Below are 24404 nucleotides of genomic sequence, written 5' to 3' on the forward strand. Positions count from 1 at the left end.
TTTCCTCATAAGTCAACCCCCTCATCCCCGGAATCAACCGAGTGAACCTTCTCTGAACTGCCTCCAAAGCAAGTATATCCTTCCTTAAATATGGAAACTAAAACTACACGCAGTATTCCAGGTGTGGCCTCACCAATACCCTGTATAGCTGTAGCAAGACTTCCCTGCTTTTATACTCCATCCCCTTTGCAATAAAGGCCATGATACCATTTGCCTTCCTGATCACTTGCTGTACCTGCATACTAACCTTTTGTGTTTCATGCACAAGGACCCCCAGGTCCCGCTGTACTGCGCACTTTGCAATCTTTCTCCATTTAAATAATAACTTGCTCTTTGATTTTTTTTCTGCCAAAGAGCATAACCTCACACTTTCCCATATTATACTCCATCTGCCAAATTTTTGCCCACTCACTTAGCCTGTCTATGTCCTTTTGCAGATTTTGTGTGTCCTCCTCACACATTGCTTTTCCTCCCCTCTGTGTACATATCCCCAGGCCTCCCTGCTCCTGCTCCCCTTTGTGAATTGTGCCATTTCGTTTATTTTGCCTCTCATTCTTCCGACCAAAATGCATCTCTTCATATTTCTCCGCATTAAGTTCCATCTGCAATATGTCTGTCCATTTCATTAGTCTGTCTGTTTCCACCTGAAATCTGTTACTGCAGTTCTGAATTTCGGGGCAAGTTTTGAAATGATGCCCTGTACATCCAAGTCCAGCTCATTAATATATATCAAAAGGAGCAGTGATCCTCATACCGACCCCCGGGGGAACACCCCTGTACACTTCCCTCCCGTCTGAGAAACTACTACTCTCTGCTTGCTGTCCCTTCGACAATGAGACCTAAACCTATGGCCCCTTCTGCCCTCTCAGCTGGGCGCAAATGATCCCATGCCACTATTTTGAAGATGAACAGGGGTCCGGGCCAATATTTATCCCTGTAATGTATGTGGGATAAAGGGTTATGGGGAGCGGGCAGGGAAGTGGAGCTGAGTCCATGATCAGATCAGCCATGATCTTATTGAATGGTGGAGCAGACTCGAGGGGCCGTATGGCCCACTCCTGCTCCTATTTCTTATGTATGCACTGTGAGAATGCCCACAGGTTTGTAGAGCTGTTGTCTTTGGGCACCCTGTGCGGAGGAGAGCGGGCAGGTCCAAGGGCCTCCTCGTGGGACTGCTCCTGGGCACGGCCAATGGGCACCATTAACCGGTTCAAGCAGCGGGCGGTTGAGGGGGTTGTTCGGCCCGACTGCCTGCCTCTGTCCTGTGTTTACATTGGAGCCAGGGTGTCCCTGGAGATGGAGCACGCGGTGTCCACCGGTACGCTCGCGGCCTTCCGTGAGAGGTGGGCGCTGGAGGGACTGGACTGCATCATCACCCCGGCAACCAAATTTTAATTTGATTGGTTAAAGTTCCATTTAAAGTTTCATTTGTTAATTTGTGTGTTCTACTGTTCCTTTAATATGGGGGCACTCGGCTTTATCTGTTTATTTAAAATAGTTGTGGAGCTGTTGCATTGTGTGTGGCTTAGCCAGTCACGTGATGTTCACAAGACTCAATAAAACCCCAGCCAGTTCGTTTCAGGTCATCCACGATGAGGTATGCAGTTGTGAGCCTAGTGGATAAACTAGTAATGTGTAGTGTGATTGTTAAACCTTTGCAAATAAACCAACTAGTTTTTAATATCAATGTGTTGTTATGAATTATTAAGCAAAGAACCCATGAAGCAAATACATTGCAATCACTAAAACAGTTAATCTGGTGATTATCACCATGCTGTGTGTGGGAGCTTGCTGGGCGCAAATTGGCTGCTGCATTTCCTACTGTACAACAGTGACTGCATTTCAAAAGTACCTCATTGGCTGAGATGCGCTTTGGGGCGTGCTGAGGTTGTGAAAGACACTATAGAAATGTAAGTTCTTGTTCCTTTACCATCCCCCACGCGTTTGATTAATATCGGTGTGTTGTTGCTTCCTCGATTCACAGCTGATCCTGTTGACGTTCTACAAGCGTTAGGCCTTCAGAATTTGCCAGAGGGAATTGTCAAAACGCCCGGGTACTGCAAGAACCGAAGGAACACGCAGGGGCCGGATGTGGCATACAGAGTGACCAAGACTGCCCAACTCAGCGCTCCCACCAAGCAATTATATCCAGGTACGTCACCGCAGACAGCAGCCGAGACTCGGGAGTGAGCAGCGGTGGGCAAGGGACAACAAGGGGGCAAAGCGGGTTTGGTACCATCGCTGTGTGCAGCTACTCAGAAAGAGAGGCCTCGCTCTTTCAGGGGAGGCGGGGGGGGAGATGGTGGGTTGAATTGATCGGGGAGGGTGTCCGATTGCGGTGGGGGGAAAGCGGGTTAGCTTGGGGGCCGGGGGAGGAATCACTCCTGCTCCTCCTAGCCCACAGGAATGTACCTGCCGTGGTCAACCCTGCACCAACTCTGGGAGACACGGCCACAGACATTAAATCCACAAGGCTACCCGAGTCTGAGGCACGCGGCCTCATTAAAATATTATAATTACCGACACACTGACTGGCAGCACAAGTTCGTCGCCCGATTCCCAACCCGTCCCGTTAAACCGGAGAGTTCTTTGTGTGAAGAAGTGCTCCTGACATCACCCTGAACGGCCGGGCTCTCATTGTAAGGTCCTGCCCCTTGTTCTGGACTCCCCCACCCGAGGGAATAGTTTCTCTCGCTCTCCCCTATCGAGTCCTTTAATGATCTTCACCACCTCGATCAGATCGCCCGTAATCTTCTAAACTCGAGGGAACACAAGCTCAGTCTGTGCAGCCTGCCCTCGGGATTTAACCCTTCCAGCCCCGGTATGATTGTGGTGAATCTGCACTGCTCCCTCTCCGAGGCCGATATACCCTCCCCGAGGGGCAGGGCCCAGGGCTGGACACAGGGTCCACACGGGGTGTGACCCGAGCTTTATACGGGCACAGGACTTAGAAAGGATATATTGGCCGAGGAAGGAGTGCAGTACAGATGCACCAGAAGGTAACCAAAGGTTGGATTATGAGGAGACATTACATAAACTAGCTATTCATTGGAATATAGAAGGGTAAGGGGTGATGCGATTGAGGGTTTTAGCATTTTGAAAGGAACTGATAGGGTTGTTAGAGAAAAACTTTTTCTGCTGGTGGGCAAACTAGGGTCGGGCAAGAACCAGGCCATTCAGGAGAGACGTTAGCAAACACTTCTTCACACAGGGGGTGGTAGAAATGTGGAACTCTTTCCCACAAACAGCAGTAGTTCCTAACCCAAATCATGATTTTAAGTCTGAGAGTCGAATTGTTTTGCGAGCCAAATGTATAAAGGGATATGGAGCCAAAATGGGTGTATCGAGTTACAATATAGACCAGCTATGATCTCATTCAATGGGGGAACAGGCTCGAGGGGCTGAATGGGCTTCCTCCTTTTCCTGTATAACAGGTTCGAGGGGCTGAATGGCCTCCTCCTGTTCCTGTATAACAGGCTCGAGGGGCTGAATGGCCTCCTCCTGTTCCTGTATAACAGGCTCGAGGGGCTGAATGGGCCTCTTCCTGTTCCTGTGTAACAGGCATGAGGGGCTGAATGGCCTACTCCTTTTCCTGTGTAACAAGCTTGAGGGGCTGAAGGGGCCTCCTCCTGTTCCTGTATAACAGGCTCGAGGGGGTTAAGGAGCCTCCTCCTGTACCTGTGCAACAGGCTCGAGGGGCTGAATGGGCCTCCTCCTGTACCTGTGCAACAGGCTCGAGGGGCTGAATGGGCCTCCTCCTGTTCCTGTGTAACAGGCTTGACGGGCTGAATGGCCTCCTCCTGTTCCTGTGTAACAGGCTCGAGGGGCTGAATGGCCTCCTCCTGTTCCTGTGTAATAGGCTCGAGGGGTTGAATGGCCTCCTCCTGTTCCTGTGTAACAGGCTCAAGGGGCTGAAGGTCTCCTCCTGTTTCTGTGTAACAGGCTCGAGGAGCTGAATGGCCTCCTCCTGTTCCTGTGTAACAGGCTCGAGGGGCTGAATGGCCTCCTCCTGTTCCTGTGTAATAGGCTCGAGGGGTTGAATGGCCTCCTCCTGTTCCTGTGTAACAGGCTCGAGGGGCTGAATGGCCTCCTCCTGTTCCTGTGTAATAGGCTCGAGGGGTTGAATGGCCTCCTCCTGTTCCTGTGTAACAGGCTCGAGGGGTTGAATGGTCTCCTCCTGTTCCTGTGTAACAGGCTCAAGGGGCTGAAGGTCTCCTCCTGTTCCTGTGTAATAGGCTTGAGGGGTTGAATGGCCTTCTCCTGTTCCTGTGTAACAGGCTCGAGGGGCTGAATGTGCCTCCTGTTCCTGTGTAACAGGCTCGAGGGGCTGAATGGGCCTCCTCCTGTTCCAGTATAAAAGGCTCGGGGGGCTGAATGGCCTCCTCCTGTTCCTGTGTAACAGGCTCGAGGGGCTGAATGGCCTCCTCCTGTTCCTGTGTAACAGGCTCGAGGGGCTGAATGGGCCTCCTCCTGTTCCTGTGTAACAGGCTCGAGGGACTGAATGGCCTCCTCCTGTTCCTGTGTAACAGGCTCGAGGGGCTGAATGTGCCTCCTGTGCCTGTGTAACAGGCTCGAGGGGCTGAATGGCCTCCTCCTGTTCCTGTGTAATAGGCTCGAGGGATTGAATGGCCTCCTCCTGTTCCTGTGTAACAGGCTCGAGTGGCTGAATGGGCTTCCTGTTCCTGTGTAACAGGCTCGAGGGGCTGAATGGCCTCCTCCTGTTCCTGTGTAACAGGCTCGAGGGGCAGAATGGGCCTCCTCCTGTTCCTCTGTAACAGGCTCGAGGGGCTGAATGGGCCTCCTGTTCCTGTGTAACAGGCTCAAAGGGCTGAATGGGCCTCCTCCTGTTCCTGTGTAACAGGCTCGAGGGGCTAAATGGGCCTCCTCCTGTTCCTGTATAAAAGGCTCGAGGAGCTGAATGGGCCTCCTCCTGTTCCTGTGTAACATGCTCGAGGAGCTGAATGGGTCCCTTGCTGTTCCTGTGTTACCGGCTCGAGGGGCTGAATGGCCTCCTCCACTTCCGGTGTAAAAGCCTCGAGTGGCTGAATGGCCCCTCCTGTGTCTGTGTAACAGGCTCGAGGGGCTGAATGGCCTCCTCCTGTTCCTGTGTAACAGGCTTGAGGGGCTGAATGGCCTCCTCCTTTTCCTGTGTAACAGGCTCGAGGGGCTGAATGGGTCTCCTCCTGTTCCTGTGTCACAGGCTCGAGTGGCTGAATGGGCTTCCTCCTGTTCCTGTGTAACAGGCTTGAGGGGCTGAATGGCCTCCTCCTGTTTCTGTGTAACAGGCGTGAGGGGCTGAATGGCCTCCTCCTGTTTCTGTGTAACAGGCTCGAGGGGCTTAATCGGCCTCCTCCTGTTCCTGTGTAACAGGCTCGAGGGGCTGAATGGCCTCCTCCTGTTCCTGTGTAACAGGCTTGAGGGGCTGAATGGTCTCCTCCTGTTCTTGTGTAACAGGCTCGAGGGGCTGAATGGCCTCCTCCTGTTCCTGTGTAACAGGCTCGAGGGGCTGAATGGTCTCCTCCTGTTCCCAATGTAACAGGCTCGAGGGGCTGAATGGCCTCCTCCTGTTCCTGTGTAACAGGCTCGAGGGGCTGAATGGGCCTACTCCTTTTCCTCGAGGGGCTGAATGGCCTCCTCCTGTTTCTGTGTAACAGGCTCGAGGGGCTGAATGGCCTCCTCCTGTTCCTGTGTAACAGGCTCGAGGGGCTGAATGGCCTCCTCCTGTTCCTGTGTAACAGGCTCGAGGGGCTGAATGGCCTCCTCCTGTTCCTGTGTAACAGGCTCGAGGGGCTGAATGGTCTCCTCCTGTTCCCAATGTAACAGGCTCGAGGGGCTGAATGGCCTCCTCCTGTTCCTGTGTAACAGGCTCGAGGGGCTGAATGGGCATACTCCTTTTCCTCGAGGGGCTGAATGGGCATACTCCTTTTCCTCGAGGGGCTGAATGGGCCTCGTCTTTTTCCTCGCGGGGCTGAAAGATCTCCTTTTCCAAGATTTCTGTCCTATTTTCTCATTGTGCTGGTGTCAAGAAGGGAGCATAAAACTGTTCAGTGCGGGAAACTATTCTCAATAAAGTCAATAGCTGCAGCCTTTATTACTCCCAGAGCATCCTTTGATGTGAAAATCATAAAAGTGTTTTGAAGCTGTTCCGGCGATTATTGGCAGGATACGGGCCGAACACAGACACGAGCTGCTCTCCAGCCAAGGAAGCTACACAACAGAAGTAAGCCTGCGGACAGGGATAAAAGAAAATAACTGGACGACAGGTCACAATAAACCAGTTTTAATGTCGGCCATAGACTGTACAATATTGTATTAAAATCCCCACAGCTTTAACCAGCTCCAAAAAATAGGAACAGCCCATAGGAACAAGCTTGTTCCACCATTCAATGAGATCACAGCTGATCGGTATTTTAACTCCATTTACCCGCCTTTGAACATAAGAAATAGGAGCAGGAGTTGGCCATTTGACCCCTCGAGCCTGCTCCGCCATTCAATAAGATCATGACTGATCTGATCATGGACTCAGCTCCACTTCCCCGCCCGCTCCCCATAACCCTTCACTCCCTTATCGCTCAAAAATCTGTCTATCGCCACCTTAAATATATTCAATGTCCCAGCCCCAACAGCTCTCTGGGGCAGAGAATTCCACAGATTTACAACCCCCTGAGAGAAGAAATTCCTCCTCGTCTCAGTTTTAAATGGGTCGCCCCTTATTCTGAGACTGTCCCCTTGTTCTAGATTCCCCCACAAGGGGAAATATCCTCTCTGCATCCACCTTGTCGAGCCCCCTCATAATCTTATGTTTCAATAAGATCACCTCTCTTTCTTCCAAACTGCAATGAGTATAGGCCCAACCTACTCAACCTTTCCTCATAAGACAACCCCCTCATCTCTGGAATCAACCGAGTGAACCTTCTCTGAACAGTCTCCAATGCAAGTATATCTTTCCTTCAATACAGAGACCAAAACTGCACGCAGTACTCCAGGTGTAACCTCACCAATACCCTGTATAGTTGTAGCAGGACTTCTCTGCTTTTATACTCTATCCCCCTTGCAATAAAGGCCAACATTCCATTTGTCTTCCTGATCACTTGCTGTACCTGCATACTAACTTTTTGTGTTTCGTGTACAAGGACCCCCAGGTCCCTCTGTACTGCAGCATTCTGTAGTCGCTCTCCAGTTAAACAATATTCTGCTTTTCGAATCTTCCTACCAAAGTGGATAACCTGACATTTTCCCACATTATACTCCATCTGCCAAATTTTTACCCTCAGTACTTTTACCCACCAAAAATCGATGAATCTCAGTTTTGAAATTTTGCAATTGACCCCCAGCTCCCACAGCCTGTTGGGGGGAGCGAGTTCCCGATTCCCACCGCCCGCTGTGTGACAAAGTGCTCCCTGACATCACCCTGAACGGCCGGGCTCTCATTGTAAGGTCCTGCCCCTTGTTCTGGACTCCCCCCACCCGAGGGAATGGTTGCTTTGTATCTGCCCTATTGAACACTTTTGATCATCTTAAAATCCCCAATTAGATCATCCCTTAATCTTCTAAACTAAAGGCAACACAAGCTCAGTCTGTGCAGCCTGTCCTCATCATTTAAAACCCTTTCAGCCCCGGTATGATTGTGGTGAATCTGGGCTGCTCCCTCTCCGAGGCCGATATACCCTCCCCGAGGGGCGGGGCCCAGGACTGGACACAGGGTCCACACGGGGTCTGACCCGAGCTTCATATAAACGGCAACATAGCTTCCAGCCCTTTGTATAACAGTTCCCACTGTGGTTGTGCTTTCACTCGGTGAGTAACATTTTCAGAGGCAAAACAGTTGTATTTTATTTATTCTGGTGATGTGGGCGTCGCTGGCAAGGCCGGCATTTATTGCCCATCCCTAATTGCCCCTTGAGAAGGTGGTGGTGAGCCGCCTTCTTGAACCGCTGCAGTCCGTGTGGTGAAGGTGCTCCCACAGTGCTGTTAGGGAGGGAGTTCCAGGATTGTGACCCAGCGACGATGAAGGAACGGCCGATATATTTCCCAGTCAGGATGGTGTGTGACTGGGAGGGGAACGTGGAGGTGGTGGTGTTCCCATGCACCTGCTGCCCTTGTCCTTCTAGGTGGTAGAGGTCGCGGGTTTGGGAGGTGCTGTTTCCTTCACAGGGATTGGTGGCATCCTTGATGCTCGCAGACTCACCTGAACACAGGAAGGTTTGATCCTCGAATCAGACAGCACAGAAAGAGGCCATTCAGCCCATCGTGCCAATGCCGGCTCTGTGACAAAGCGATCCAATTATTAAGAACATAAGAAATAGGAGCAGGAATCGGCCATTCGGCCCCTCGAGCCTGCTCCGCCGTTCTATATGATCATGGCTGATCTGATCATGGACTCAGCTCCACTTCCCCGCCCGCTCCCCATAACCCTTCACTCCCTTATCGCTCAAAAATCTGTCTATCTCCGCCTTAAATATATTCAATGACCCAGCCTCCACAGCTCTCTGGGGCAGAGAATTCACAGATTTACAACCCTCTGAGAGAAGAAATTCCTCCTCAACTCAGTTTTAAATGTGCGGCCCCTTATTCTGAGACTATGCCCCCTAGTTTTAGATTCTCCCACGAGGGGAAACATCCTCTCTGCATCCACCTTGTCGAGCCCCCTCATAATCTTATGTTTCAGTAAGATCACCCTTCATTCTTCTAAACTCCAATGAGTAGAGACCCAACCTGCTCAACCTTTCCTCATAAGTCAACCCCCTCATCTCCGGAATCAACCGAGTGAACCTTCTCTGAACAGCCTCCAATGCAAGTATATCCTTCTTTAAATACGGAGACCAAAACTGCACGCAGTACTCCAGGTGTGGCCTCACCAATATCCTGTACAGTTGTAGCAGGACTTCTCTGCTTTTATACTCTATCCCCCTTGCAATAAAGGCCAACATTCCCTTGGCCTTCCTGAACAACTTGCTGTACCTGTATACTAACCTTTTGTGTTTCATGTACAAGGACCCCCAGGTCCCTCTGTAATACAGCATTTTGTAATCTCTCTCCATTTAAATTATAATTTGCTTTTCTATTATTCTAATCAAAGTGGATAACCTCACATGCCCCACATTATACTCTGTCAAATTTTTGCTCACTCACCTGTTTATATTCCTTTGCAGATTTTTTGTGTCCTCCTCACAATTTGATTTCCCACCCATCTTTGTATCATCAGCAAACTTGTCTACATTACACTCGGTCCCTTCATCCAGGTCATTAATATAGATTGTAAATAGTTGAGGCCCCAGCACCGACCCCTGCAGCACCCCACTAGTTACCATTTTCCAACCAGAAAATGACCCGTTTATCCCGACTCTGTTTTCTGTTAGTTAGCTAATCCTCCATCCATGCTGTCCACCTGGGGCTCGCTTGCCGTGTAGGAGATCCGAGTAGAGCGCTTGCTTTTGGAGTCTTGTGTCAGGCATGTGGACAATGTGGCCCTGCCCAGCGGAGCTGGTCGAGTGTGGTCAGTGCTTCGATGCTGGGGATGTTGGCCTGGTCGAGGACGCTAACGTTGGTGCGTCTGTCCTCCCAGGGGATTTGTAGGATCTTGTGGAGACATCGTTGGTGGTATTTCTCCAGCGACTTGAGGTGTCTACTGTACATGGTCATGTCTCTGAGCAATACAGGAGGGTGGGTATTACTACAGACCTGTAGACCATGAGCTTGGTGGCAGATTTGAGGCCTGGTCTTTGAACACTATTTTCCTCAGTGACCGAACGTTGCACTGGAGGCGTAGTTGAAATTCATCGTTCATGTCTGCCCTTGCTGATAGTAGGCTCCCGAGGTATGGGAAATGGCCCACGTTGTCCAGGGCCGCGCCGTGGATCTTGATGACTGGGGAACAGTGCTGTACGGCGAGGACAGGCTGGTGGAGGACCTTTGTCTTACTGATGTTTAGTGTAAGGCCCATGCTTTCGTACGCCTCGGTGAAGATGTTGACTATGTCCTGGAGTTCAGCCTCTGTATGTGCGCAGACGCAGGCATCGTCCGCGTACTGTAACTCGACGACAGAGGTTGGGACGGTCTTGGACCTGGCCTGGAGACGGGCGTAGGTTAAACAGCTTCCCACTGGTTCTGTAGTTTAGTTCCACTCCAGCGGGGAACTTGTTGACTGTGAGGTGGAGCATGGCAGTGAGATAGATTGAGAAGAGGGTTGGTGCGATGATGCAGCCCTGTTTGACCCCGGTCCGGATGTGGATTGGGTCTGTGATGGATCCGTTGGTAAGGATCATGGCCTGCATGTTGTCATGGAACAGGCGGAGAATGGTGACAAACTTTTGGGGGCAGCTGAAACAGAGGAGGACGCTCCATAGACAGTGTCAAAGGCCTTTGTAAGGTCAAAGAAGGCCATGTATAAGGGTTGGCGCTGTAAAAATCATGTCCGGTGTGCCCCGTAGGGGATGAAATCCGCATTGTGACTCCGGGAGGAGCTCCTCAGCCACAGGGAGAAGATGTTTGAGGAGGACTCGAGCGACAACTTTCCCAGTGGCTGATAGCAGGGAGATTCCTCTGTAGTTGCCGCAGTTGGATTTGTCCCTTTTTAAAGATGGTCACGATCACTGCATCTCTGAGATCTCCCGGCATGCTCTCCTCCCTCCAGATGAGAGAGATGAGGTCATGTATCTGTGTCAACAGTGCCTCTCCGCCATACTTTAGTGCCACAGCAGGGATTCCATCCGCTCCCGATGCCTTGTTGTTCTTCAGCTGACGGATGGCCTTTTCTACCTCGTGCAGTGCTGGGGTTTTACTGAGGTGGTGGTGGGTCGCATGCTGCGGGATGGAGTCGAGAACACTCGAGTCAAAGGCAGAGTCTCAATTGAGGAGATCTTCAAAGTGCTCCTTCCAGCGGGCCCTGACAGCCTCGGTGTCCTTGATGAGTGTTTCCCCGTTCTTGGCCAGCATTGGGGTGGGGCCTTGGGTGCTTGGGCTATAGGTGGCCTTGACTGCGATGAAGAATCCTCACACATCATGGCTGTCGGCCAGTTGCTGGATCTCCTGGGCTTTCTCCACCCACCACCTGTTCTTTAGGTCCCGGGTTTTTTGTTGGACCTCAGCCTTGAGCCATCTGTAAAGCTGCTTTGCTGCTCCCGAGTTGGGTTGTTGCTTTAGGTTCAGAAATGTCCTGCGCTTGCGATCTATTAGCTCCTGGATCTCCTGATCATTCTCATCAAACCAGTCCTGGTGTTTCCTGGTTGTGTGACCAAGTGTCTCTTCACAGACACTGGTTATAGAGGCCTGGAGGGCAGACCAAGCGCTGTGGTCATTCAGCATCTCAGGGTCATCAAGGGTCGCCAGGTTAGCTGTGAGGTGCTGGGCTGTAAAGGGCTCTCTTAGCTGGGTCTTGGAGTGCCCCGGCATTGACTTTTTTTGCGGTACTGCTTCTGCTGTCCCCTCTGCTTTGGGGCTTTTTAATGTCGATGATGGATCGGATTAGGCGATGGTCTGTCCAGCAGTCGTCAGCTCCTGTCATGGCGCGGGTGATGCGCACATCCTTGCGATCCCTGGCTCGGAAGATGACAGTCGAGCAGGTGTCAGTGTTTGGAGCGAGGGTGTTGCCACGATGCCTTGTACTTGTCCCTCTGGTGGAACAAGGTGTTGGTGATGACAAGGTCGTGCTCTGGACAGTTTGTCAGGAGTAGGGTATCGCTGGGGTTGGCTTTCCCTACCCCCTCTCTGCCAATCACACCTCCCCAGAGGGCTGTGTCCTTGCCGACCCTGGCGTTGAAGTCACCGAGGAGGATCAGCTTGTCGCCCGTGGGGACGCGGGACAAGGATTTTTCGAAGCTGGAGTAAAAACCCTCTTTAGCCTCACCTGTTGCATCGAGTGTTGGGACATAAGCACTGATGACTGTGGTGCACTGGTTCCGGGATAGGGTGAGTCAGAGAGTCATGAGACGTTCGCTAACCCCACAGGGGGAGTCTCTGAGGTGGTCGACCAACTCATTCATGATGGCGAAGCTGACTTCATGGAGATGGCATTGTGCCTCTGGTTTCCCTTTCCAGAAGAAGGTGTAACCTCCACCTTGTTCCTTGAGCTGGCCTTCCCCTGCTCGCCGGGTCTCGCTTCGGGCGGCAATGTCAACATCGAAGTGTCTGTGTTCCCGGGCAACTATGGCGGTGCAACGTTCCGGCCTGTCACTGTTGGGGTTGTCCATGAGGGTCCCGACGTTCCAGGTCCTGAACTTCATGTTAACGGATTGGAAGATGCCTGTGTGTGAGTTCTTTTAACATGGGGTGGTCGTTGCACACCAGCTACACACGGGCTTAGCTGAGCGAGGTCTTGGTCCAGTGGCAAGGGGGTCCAAGACGACTGGAGACCAGGCACTGCTGTATGGGCCTAGTTGCCTACGGCGAAATGTGGCCCGTAAGCTCGGCTCTGAGCAGCGCCCTTCAGTGAGATGGTAAGTGATCCGAGGCTTGGCTTGAGGCAGGCATTGGGAAGGTCAGAGGTCCATTTTGTGGAAGGAGGAAGAGGTCAGAGAGGTCAGAGCCATTGTGCTCAGCGTGTGCTGGAGAAGGAGGGGCCAGGTCGCCGCAACCAATCAGCTACCTGCCCCCTTCTGACCTCACTGTTTAATTTTTTTTTATTTCGCCGTGATCTTTCCAAACCGCCCTTACCCCGTTCCCCTATTTGTAAACCGCCCTTACCTTAAACCTGGTCACCGACCCCCTTGCCTGCGGTATAGTTTCTCCTGATTTACTCGATAAAATCCGTCAAAACATTCAGTGTTTTTCGTTTGCAATATTCAAAGGAACGAATGAAGAGGGAACTTTCGTAGCCAACTCCGCGCTGCTTCACATCTCAGTCACATGAGGTCCAGAGAGCCCTTCAAATCCATCCATGTCTCCACCAATCAATGAGATATCGATCCATGTCTCCACCAATCAATGAGATATCGATCCATCTCTCCACCAATCAATGAGATATCGATCCATGTCTCCACCAATCAATGAGATATCGATCCATCTCTCGAACAATCAATGAGATATCGATCCATCTCTCCACCAATCAATGAGATATCGATCCATCTCTCCACCAATCAATGAGATATCGATCCATCTCTCCACCAATCAATGAGATATCGATCCATCTCTCCACCAATCAATGAGATATCGATCCATGTCTCCACCAATCAATGAGATATCGATCCATCTCTCCACCAATCAATGAAATATCGATCCATCTCTCCACCAATCAATGAGATATCGATCCATCTCTCCACCAATCAATGAGATATCGATCCATCTCTCGAACAATCAATGAGATATCGATCCATCTCTCCACCAATCAATGAGATATCGATCTATCTCTCCACCAATCAATGAGATATCGATCCATGTCTCCACCAATCAATGAAACCACTGCAATATTAATTGATCGATTTGACTAGTCTCTCCCCTGCTCGCACTCCCCGCAGTCTGGCAAACATTGGCCGCTGATCCTCCAGACCCAGCAGCAGTGGGACAGCCTCTCCGCCGTCTGCTCACACCCTGCTGCTTTCATCTTTCCCGTTCAATAGGACACACTGCCGAGTGTTCACATCACCCCAGCAATTCTAACACAATCCCAGCTCAGCATGGTTTTATCCACCCAATCTCACCACACACAGGCTTCAGCAGGGAATTACTGCTCTTCAGGGCAATACTGAGGGAGTGCTGCACTGTCGGAGGGGCAGTACTGACGGAGCGGCAGTACTGAGTGAGTGCCGCACTGTCGGAGGGGCAGTACTGAGGGAGCGCCGCACTGTCGGAGGGGCAGTACTGACGGAGCGGCAGTACTGAGTGAGTGCAGCACTGTTGGAGGGGCAGTACTGAGGGAGCGCCACACTGTCGGAGGGGCAGTACTGAGGGAGTGCTGCACTGTCGGACGGGCAGTACTGAGGGAGCGCCGCACTGTCGGAGAAGCAGTGCTGAGGGAGTGCTGCACTGTCGGAGGGGCAGTACTGAGGGAGTGCTGCACTGTCGGAGGGGCAGTACTGAGGTAGTGCCGCACTGTCGGAGGGGCAGTACTGAGGGAGCGCCGCACTGTCGGAGGGGCAGTACTGAGGGAGCGGCAGTACTGAGTGAGTGCAGCATTGTTGGAGGGTCAGTACTGAGGGAGTGCCGCACTGTCGGAGGGGCAGTACTGAGGGAGTGCTGCACTGTCAGAGGGTCAGTACTGAGCGAGCGCTGCACTGTCGGAGGGGCAGTACTGAGGGAGTGCCGCACTGTCGGAGGGGCAGTACTGAGGGAGTGCTGCACTGTCGGAGGGACAGTACTGAGGGAGTGCCGCACTGTCGGAGGGGCAGTACTGAGGGAGTGCTGCACTGTCGGAGGGGCAGTACTGAGGGAGCGCCGCACTGTCGGAGGGGCAGTACTGAGGGAGGGGCAGTACTGAGGGAGTGCTGCACTGTCGGACGGGCTGTACTGAGGGAGCGCCGCACTGTCGGAGGGGCAGTACTGAGGGGCAGTATTTCGCCGTGATCTTTCCAAACCGCCCTTACCCCGTTCCCCTATTTGTAAACCGCCCTTACCTTAAACCTGGTCACCGACCCCCTTGCCTGCGGTATAGTTTCTCCTGATTTACTCGATAAAATCCGTCAAAACATTCAGTGTTTTTCGTTTGCAATATTCAAAGGAACGAATGAAGAGGGAACTTTCGCAGCCAACTCCGCGCTGCTTCACATCTCAGTCACATGAGGTCCAGAGAGCCCGTCAAATCCATCCATGTCTCCACCAATCAATGAGATATCGATCCATGTCTCCACCAATCAATGAGATATCGATCCATGTCTCCACCAATCAATGAGATATCCATCCATGTCTCCACCAATCAATGAGATATCGATCCATGTCTCCACCAATCAATGAGATATCGATCCATCTCTCCACCAATCAATGAGATATCGATCCATCTCTCCACCAATCAATGAAATATCGATCCATCTCTCGATCAATCAATGAGATATCGATCCATCTCTCCACCAATCAATGAGATATCGATCCATGTCTCCACCAATCAATGAAATATCGATCCATCTCTCCACCAATCAATGAGATATCGATCCATGTCTCCACCAATCAATGAGATATCGATCCATGTCTCCACCAATCAATGAGATATCGATCCATGTCTCCACCAATCAATGAGATATCGATCCATGTCTCCACCAATCAATGAGATATCGATCCATGTCTCCACCAATCAATGAGATATCGATCCATCTCTCGAACAATCAATGAGATATCGATCCATGTCTCCACCAATCAATGAGATATCGATCCATGTCTCCACCAATCAATGAGATATCGATCCATGTCTCCACCAATCAATGAGATATCGATCCATGTCTTCACCAATCAATGAAACCACTGCAATATTAATTGATCGATTTGACTAGTCTCTCCCCTGCTCGCACTCCCCGCAGTCTGGCAAACAGTGGCCGCTGATCCTCCAGACCCAGCAGCAGTGGGACAGCCTCTCCGCCGTCTGCTCACACCCTGCTGCTTTCATCTTTCCCGTTCAATAGGACACACTGCCGAGTGTTCACATCACCCCAGCAATTCCAACACAATCCCAGCTCAGCATGGTTTTATCCACCCAATCTCACCACACACAGGCTTCAGCAGGGAATTACTGCTCTTCAGGGCAATACTGAGGGAGTGCTGCACTGTCGGAGGGGCAGTACTGAGGGAGCGCTGCACTGTCGGAGGGGCAGTACTGAGGGAGCGCTGCACTGTCGGAGGGGCAGTACTGAGGGAGCGCTGCACTGTCAGAGGGTCAGTACTGAGCGAGCGCTGCACTGTCGGAGGGGCAGTACTGAGGGAGTGCCGCACTGTCGGAGGGGCAGTACTGAGGGAGTACCGCACTGTCGGAGCGGCAGTACTGAGGGAGCGCTGCACTGTCGGAGAGGCAGTACTGAGGCAGTGCCGCACTGTCGGAGGGGCAGTACTGAGGGAGCGCTGCACTGTCGGAGGGGCAGTACTGAGGAAGTGCCGCACTGTCGGAGGGGCAGTACTGAGGGAGTGCCGCACTGTCGGAGGGGCAGTACTGAGGGAGCGCCGCACTGTCGGAGGGGCAGTACTGAGGGAGGGGCAGTACTGAGTGAGTGCAGCACTGTTGGAGGGGCAGTACTGAGGGAGCGCCACACTGTCGGAGGGGCAGTACTGAAGGAGTGCCGCACTGTCGGAGGGGCAGTACTGAGAAAGTGCCGCACTGTCGGAGGGGCAGTACTGAGGGAGTGCTGCACTGTCGGAGGGGCAGTACTGAGTGAGTGCAGCACTGTCGAAGGGGCAGTACTGAGGGAGCGCCGCACTGACGGAGGGGCAGTACTGAGGGAGCGCCGCACTGTCGGAGGGGCAGTACTGAGGGAGCGCCACACTGTAGGAGGGGCAGTACTGAGGGAGCGCCGCACTGTCGGAGGGGCAGTACTGTGGGGGCTCTGCACTGTCGGAGGGGCAGTACCGTGGGGGCTCTGCACTGTCGGAGGGGCCATCATTCCGATAAGACATTAAACCAAGGGCCTGTGCTTTTTTTAGCTGGATGCAAAAGATCCCATGGCACTATTTCGAAGACAAGCAGGGAAGTTCTGCCTGGTGGCCTGGTCAATATTTATCCCTCAATCAACATCACTAACACGGATGTTCTGGTCATTAGCACATTGCTGTTTGTGGGATCTTGCTGTGTGTAAATTCAGGTCTCCTAGACTACAACAGTGACTGCACTTCAAAACATTGTCGCTCATTGGCTGTGAAGTGCTTTGGGACTTCCTGTGGTGGGTAAAGGTGCTGGGGAAATGCACCTCCATGCTTTGAGTTACCGAACCTTCTGTTTGTTTCTCTCTTCCCCCAGATGGCCGATTCCCCAGTGATTTCTCCATCTTAGTGACCTTAAAACCCAAGAGGAATACTCAGGCCTTCCTGCTGTCCATCTATAATGAGCAAGGCGTGCAGCAGTTGGGGATGGAGGTTGGACGATCTCCCGTCTTCCTGTACGAGGACCAGAATGGTCGACCAGCTCCTGAAGACTATCCCATATTCGGCACCACCAATCTCGCCGATAACAAGTGAGTGAGTCGCGGGTCACACATCCCCAAGGTCCATGTCTGACACTATGTTTAATGTTCACTTGCTGCCCTGGAGAGGGTGCAGAGGGGGTTGACCAGAATGGTCCCAGTGATGAGGGCCTTCAGTGACGGGGAGAGACTGGAGAAGCTGGGGTTGTTCTCCATGGAGCAGAGAGGGTTAACGGGAGATTTAATCGAGGGGTTCAAAATCGTGGGTTTTGATCGAGTAAATCAGGAGAACCTGTTCCCCGGGGCAGGAGGGCCGGTAACCAGAGGGACACAGATTGACGATAATCGGCGATGGAACCAGAGGGGGAGATGGGGAGAATGTGTTTTCGCAGCGAGTTGTTGTGATCGGGAACGCGCTGCCTGAAAGGGCGGTGGGAGCAGATTCAATAGTGACTTTCAAACCGGGAATTGGGTAAATACTGGAAGGGGAAAGATTTGCCGGGCTGTGGGGAAAGAGCGGGGAGTGGGACTGATGGGATCGCTCTGTCAGTGTAAACAATTTCTCCCTAATTACTATATCAAACCGCTTATCATTTTGCACATGCCCATTAAATCGTAGAAATGTACAGCACGGACGGAGGCCATTCGGCCCATCGTGTCCGTGCCGGCCGACCAAGAGCTACCCAGCCTCATCCCACTTTCCAGCTCTCGGTCCGTAGCCCTGCAGGTTACAGCACTTCAGGTGCACATCCAGGTACTGTTTAAATGTGGTGAGGGTTTCTGCCTCTACCACCCTTTCAGGCCGTGAGTTCCAGACCCCCACCACCCTCTGGGTGAAGACGTTTCACCTCAAATCCCCTCTAAACATTCTACCAATTACATTAAATCTATGCCCCCTGGTTGTTGACCCCTCTGTTAAGGGAAATAGATCCTTCCTATCCACTCTATCCAGGCCCCTCATAATTTTATACACCTCAGCATTTTCCGGTTCAAAGAAAACAGACCCAGCCTATCCAATCTTTCCTCTTGATTTAAAATTCTCCAGTCCAGGCAACATTCTTGTAAATCTCCTCTGTACCCTCTCCAGTTCAATCACATCTTTCCTGTAATGTGGTGACCAGAACTGCACGCAGTACTCCAGCTGTGGCCTAACCAGTGTTTTATACAGTTCAAGCATAACCTCCCTGCTCTTGTATTCCATGCCTCGACTAACAAAAGGCAAGTATTCTGTATGCCTTCTTCACCACCTTATCTACCTGGCCTGCTACCTTCAGGGATCTGTGGACCTGCACTCCAAGGTCCCTTTGTTCATCTACACTTCTCAGTGTCCTACCATTTAATGTGCATTCCCTTGCCTTGTTAGCCCCTCCTCAAATGCATTACCTCACACTTCTCCAGATTGAATTCCATTTGCCACTGTTCTGCCCACCTGACCAGTTCATTGATATCTTCCTGCAGTCCACAGCTTTCTTCATCATTATCAACCACACGGCCGATTTTAGTATCATCTGCAAACTTCTTAATCATACCCCCAACATTTAAGTCCAGGTCATTGATATGTACCACAAAAAGCAAGGGACCCAGCACTGAGCCCTGCAGAACCCCACTGGAAACATCCTTCCAGTCACAAAAACACCCATCGACCATTACCCTTTGCTTCCTGCCTCTGAGACAACTTGCCACTTTGCCCTGTATCCCATGGGCTTTAACCTTCGTGACCAGTCTGCCATGTGGGACCTTATCAAAAGCTTTGCTAAAATCCATATACACTACATCGTACACACTGCCCTCATCGACCCTCCTGGTTACCTCCTCGAAAAATTCAATCAAGTTAGTCAGACACGGCCTTCCTGTTCTTTTTATTTGTATATATTTATTTATAAAGGGCGGTGGGAGCAGAGTCAACAGTAAATTTCAAACAGGAATTGGATAAATACTGGAAGGGGAGAAATTTTCCGGGCTGTGGGAAAGAGCGGGGAGTGGGACTAATTGGATCGCTCTGTCACAGAGCCAGCACGGGCCGATTCTATGATTCAATGATTCTAACCCACTGTGTTCGTGAGTATGCAAAATTCACTTTTCCAGTCAATTCATTTTTTAAATTAATATTTAAAGTCACATTTGTTCTCAATTGAATGTGGGAGCTGGAATGGTGAAAACACGCAGTCAGTCCTTCTTCCCGTCTTTGTGTCTCTGGAAATGCCCCGAGGCACTGACTTCCATTCCCTGGTATGTAACAGCACAAGAACCCTCGCTCGGCGTACTGCTGAGGGCCACCAACAACCTGCATTTATATAGTGCCTTTAACGTAGTGATACGTTGCAAACAAAATTTGACACCGAGCCACATAAGGAGATATTGGGACATGTGACCAAAAGCTTGGTCAAAGAGACAGGTTATAAGGACCGTCTTAAAGGAGGAATCACAGAATCATAGAAGTTCACAGCGCAGAAGGAGGCCATTTTGGCCCATCGTGTCCGGCCGACAAAGAGCCACCCAGCCCAATCCCACTTTCCAGCTCTTTCCCACATTAACGCATTGCCCTCATTGATCCTCCTGGTTACCGCTTCAAAAAATCTCTTAACCATCTCTGCTCTAAGGAGAACAACCCCAGCTTCTCCAGTCTATCCACGTGACTGAAGTCTCTCATCCCTGGAACCATTTTACATAAGACCATAAGAAATAGGAGCAGGATTAGACTATTCGGCCCCTCGAGCCTGCTCCGCCATTCAATAAGATAATGACTGATCTGCAATCCACTTTCCCACCCAATTCCTATATCCCTTGATTCCCTTAGAGTCCAAAAATCTATCGATCTCAGCCTTGAATATACTCAGAGACTCAGCCTTCACAGCTCTCTTGGGCAGAGAATTGCAAAGATTCACCACCCTCTGAGTGAAGAAATTCCTCCTCATCTCAGTCCTAAATGGCTGGCCCCTGATCCTGAGACTAAGTCCCCTAGATCTAGACTTTCCAGAGAGGGGAAACAACCTCTCAGCATCTACCCTGTCGAGCCCTCTCAGAATCCTGTATGTTTCAATGAGATCACCTCTCATTCTTCTCAAGTCCAATGAGTTTAGGCCCAACTGTGCACAGTACTCCAGGTGTGGCCCCACGAAGGGCCTGTACAATTGTAGCAAGACTTCCCTACTCTTGTACTCCAACCCCCCCTTGTAATAAAGGCCAACATGCCATTTGCCTTTCGAATTGCGTTCCTGTACAAGTTGACCAAAATATCCTTGAACGTCAACATTTACGTTTCTCGCAATTTAAAAAATATTCTGTTTTTCTATTCTGCCTAACAAAGTGAATAACCTCACATTTCCCCACATTATACTCCATCTGCCACCTTACTACCCACTCATGTAACCTGTCGATACCCCTTTGCAGACTTTGTGTTCTCCTCACAGCTTACTGTCCCACCTCACTTTGTATCATCAGCAAACTTGGATACATTACACTCAGTCCCTTCATTTAGGTCATCAATATAGATTGTAAATAGCTGGGGCCCCAGCACTGATCCCTGTGGCATCCCACTAGTTACAGCCTGCCAACCTGAAAAAGAGCCGTTTATCCCTACTCTCTGTTTTCTGTCCATTGACCAATCCTCTTTCCATGCTAATGCATTACCTCCAATCCCATGAACCCTTATATTTTGTAATAACCTTGTGTGTCATCTTTTCAAATGCCTTTTTGAAATCCAAATATACCATATCCACTGGCTCCCCTTTACCCTGCTTGTTACATCCTCAAAACACTATAATAAATTTGTCAAACACGATTTCCCTTTAATAAAACCATGTTGACTCTCCCTAATCATGTTATGATTATCTAAGTGCCCTGATACCACTTCCTTAACAATGAATTCCAGCATTTTCCCGATGACTGATGTCAGCCTAACTGGCCTGTCGTTCCGGTTTTCTCTCTCCCTCCTTTCTTGAGTAGCGGTGTCACATTTACCTTTCAATCCACTGGGACCATTCTAGAATCGAGGGAATTTCTGAAGATCACAACTATCTCTATCACAACTATCAACTTTCACATGCATCCACTATCTCTGCAACCACCTTGTTCAGAACCCGGGATGTAGGCCGTCAGGCCCAGGAGATTTGTTGGCTTTCAGTCCCAATAGTTTTCCAAATACCTTTTCTCTACTGACATTAATTACTTTAAGTTCCTCGCTCTCACTAGACCCTTGGTTCCTCACTATTTTTGCTATGCGAGTAAATCATCTTCACCCTCTGCATGCCTGGACATCCTCACACGGGGGAGCCAATTTAAAACCGAGTTGAGAAGGAATTTCTTCTCCCAGAGGGTTGTGAATCTGTGGAATTCTCTGCCCAAGGAAGCAGTTGAGGCTAGCTCATTGAATGTTTTCAAGTCACAGATAGATATATTTTTAACCTAAAGGGAATTAAGGGTTACGGGGAGCGGGCGGGTAAGTGGAGCTGAGTCCACGGCCAGATCAGCCATGATCTTGTTGAATTGCGGAGCAGGCTCGAGGGGCTAGATGGCCTGCTCCAGTTCCTAATTCTTATGTTCTTATGTACTTTTGTTCTTAAAGTGTGGTGCCCACAATTGGACACTTGTCTCCAGCTGGGGCCAAGCCAATGTTTTATAAAGAACATAATAAGAACATAAGAAATAGGAGCAGGAATCGGCCATACGGCCCCTCGAGCCTGCTCCGCCATTTAATACGATCATGGCTGATCTGATCATGGACTCAGCTCCACTTCCCTGCCCGCTCCCCATAACCCCTTATCCCCTTATCGTTTAAGAAACTGTCTATTTCTGTCTTAAATTTATTCAATGTCCCAGCTTCCATAGCTCTCTAAGGCAGCTAATTCCACATATTTACAACCCTCTGAGAGAAGAAATTTCTCCTATCTCAGTTTTAAATGGGTGGCCCCTTATTCTAAAATCATGCCCTCTAGTTCTAGTCTCCCCCATCAGTGGAAACATCCTCTCTGCATTCCCCTTGTCAAGCCCCCTCATAACCTTATACATTTCGCTAAGATCACCTTTCATTCTTCTGAACTTCTATGAGTAGAGGCCCAACCTACTCAACCTTTCCTCATAAGTCAACCCCTTCATCTCCGGAACCAACTGAATGAACCTTCTCTGAACTGCCTCCAAAGCAACTATATCCTTTCGTAAATATGGAAACCAAAACTACACGCAGTACTCCAGGTGTGGCCTCATCAATACCCTGTACAACTGTAGCAAGACTTCCCTGTTTTTATACTCCATCCCCTTTGCAATAAAGGCCAACATTCCATTGGTCTTCCTGATCACTTGCTGTACCTGCATACTATCCTTTTGTGTTTCATGCACAAGTACCCCCAGCTCCCGCTGTACTGCAGCACTTTGCAATCTTTCTCCATTTAAATAATAACTGCTCTTTGATTTTTTTCTGCCAAAGTGCATAACCTCACACTTTCCCACATTATACTCCATCCGCCAAATTTTTGCCCACTCACTGAGCCTGTCTATGTCCTTCTGCAGATTTTTTGTGTCCTCCTCACACATTGCTTTTCCTTCCATCTTTGTATCATTCATCATAACTTCCTGAATCAAGTGCAAGTAAAGTGTAGACATCACAACAAATGAATGTGGCTTTGCTTTTCCCAGGTGGCATCGTGTGGCCATCAGTGTACAGAAGAAGAATGTCACGATGATCGTGGACTGTAAAAAGAAAACCACAAAAGGCCTGCCGCGGAGTAACAATGCCGTGCTGGATACGAACGGTATCGTGGTGTTTGGTACCAGGATCCTGGATGAAGAAGTGTATGAGGTAACAGCTGTTAAAATCACCGACTGGCAAAACCTTACCTAATCACACCAAATTACATTTATATAGCATCTTTAGGATAGTCATACCTCCCGAGGCACTTGACAGCAGCGTTAACCAGACAAAGTGTGATACTGAGCCACATTTAGAGATATTAGGGCAGGAGACCAAAAGCTTGGTCAAAGAGGTACATTTTAAGGAGCGTCTTGAAGGAGGAAAGAGAGGTAGAGAGGCGGAGACGTTTAGGGAGGGAGTTCCAGAGCTTGGGGCCCAGGCAACAGAAGGCACGGCCACCGATGGTGGAGCGATTATAATCAGGGATGCTCAGGAGGGCAGAATTAGAGGAGCGCAGACATCTCGGGGGGGTTGTGGGGCTGGAGGAGATTACTGAGATAGGGAGGGGTGAGGTCATGGAGGGACTTGAAAACAAGGATGGGAATTTTGAAATCGAGGCATTGCTTATCCAGGAGCCAATGTAGGTCAGCGAGCACAGGAGTGATGGGTGAGCGGGACTGGGTGTGAGTTAGGACACGGGGCAGCCGAGTTTTGGATCACCTCTAGTTTATGTCGGGTAGAACGTGGGAGGCCAGCCAGGAGTGCGTTGGAATAGTCAGGTCTAGAGGCATGGATGAGGTAAAATGTCCCAGGGGCATAAATCAGACAGAATCTGACACAGAGCCATTGAAGGAGATATTAGGACAGGTGACCAAAAGGTCAAAGAGGTGTTGGGTGAGTTTGGACACGGACAGCAGGGTTTTGGATGAGCTCAAGTTTATACAGCCCAAAATACCAGTACACACCTGAGCAGGTGATGTTCCAGCTCAGTGGTTTTCGCCAATACATTTCAGAGGAGTGGCAAGGAGGAGTTTCTGCTGTTGAATATTCATTTACCAAAGACCATGTTGGGCTGCCAGGAATCTTTGTATCTAACTCTGTCCTTATAATCTGTACTGAAAAGGATTCTCAATTCCTCAGGAAATCCAGCGAAAGGAACGGCAGTTCACCCATCATGCCTTCTCTTATTATCCGACCATGGATTGAGCCATCACTCCCTGTGCTCGCTGACCTACATTGGCTCTCGGTCCGGCAATGCCTCAATTTTAAAATTCTCATCCTTGGGTTCAAATCCCTCCATGGCCTCTCTGATAGTCAACAATTGAGAGCGTACTAAGTCAGTTTGTATCTCTATCTCTAACCTCCTCCAGCTCTACAACTCTTTTGTTGTGAACAAACAAACAATTAAATCAAAGGTCCTCTCATTAAAGGGGGGGTGAGACACTCCAAAACTTTCAAACAAGTGCCCTTTTTTTGTGTTTTTTTGTGTTTTTTTATGTGTTTTTTTTGGGCACCGAGAGACCAATTATACAAGTGCCCCCTGACTCGGGGGGACACTGAGAACCCGGCAATAAAACAATTAGAACTTTAAAACATATAAAATCAAATTAAAATTTGGTTGCCGGGGGTGATGATGCACTCCAATCTCTCCGGTGCCCACCTCTCGCGGAAGACCGCGAGCGTACCGGTGGACACCGCGTGCTCCATCTCCAGGGATATCCTGGCCCGGATGTAACCGCGGAAGAGAGGCA

General features: G+C 50.3%; 1 protein-coding gene across 1 annotated transcript; it reads left to right on the forward strand.

The window, feature by feature from the left end:
• Positions 1–1191: 1191 nt before the first annotated feature.
• Positions 1192–23859, forward strand: LOC139249762 (collagen alpha-1(XI) chain-like). The gene is made up of 5 exons (XM_070872552.1): positions 1192–1318; positions 1985–2152; positions 16865–17078; positions 22659–22821; positions 23794–23859. Exons 1-5 carry the CDS (start codon positions 1192–1194, stop codon positions 23857–23859), a joined length of 738 nt encoding a protein of 245 aa, XP_070728653.1.
• Positions 23860–24404: the final 545 nt, after the last annotated feature.

Source organism: Pristiophorus japonicus, unplaced genomic scaffold, assembly GCF_044704955.1.
Source record: "Pristiophorus japonicus isolate sPriJap1 unplaced genomic scaffold, sPriJap1.hap1 HAP1_SCAFFOLD_331, whole genome shotgun sequence".
Classification (NCBI taxonomy): domain Eukaryota; kingdom Metazoa; phylum Chordata; class Chondrichthyes; family Pristiophoridae; genus Pristiophorus; species Pristiophorus japonicus.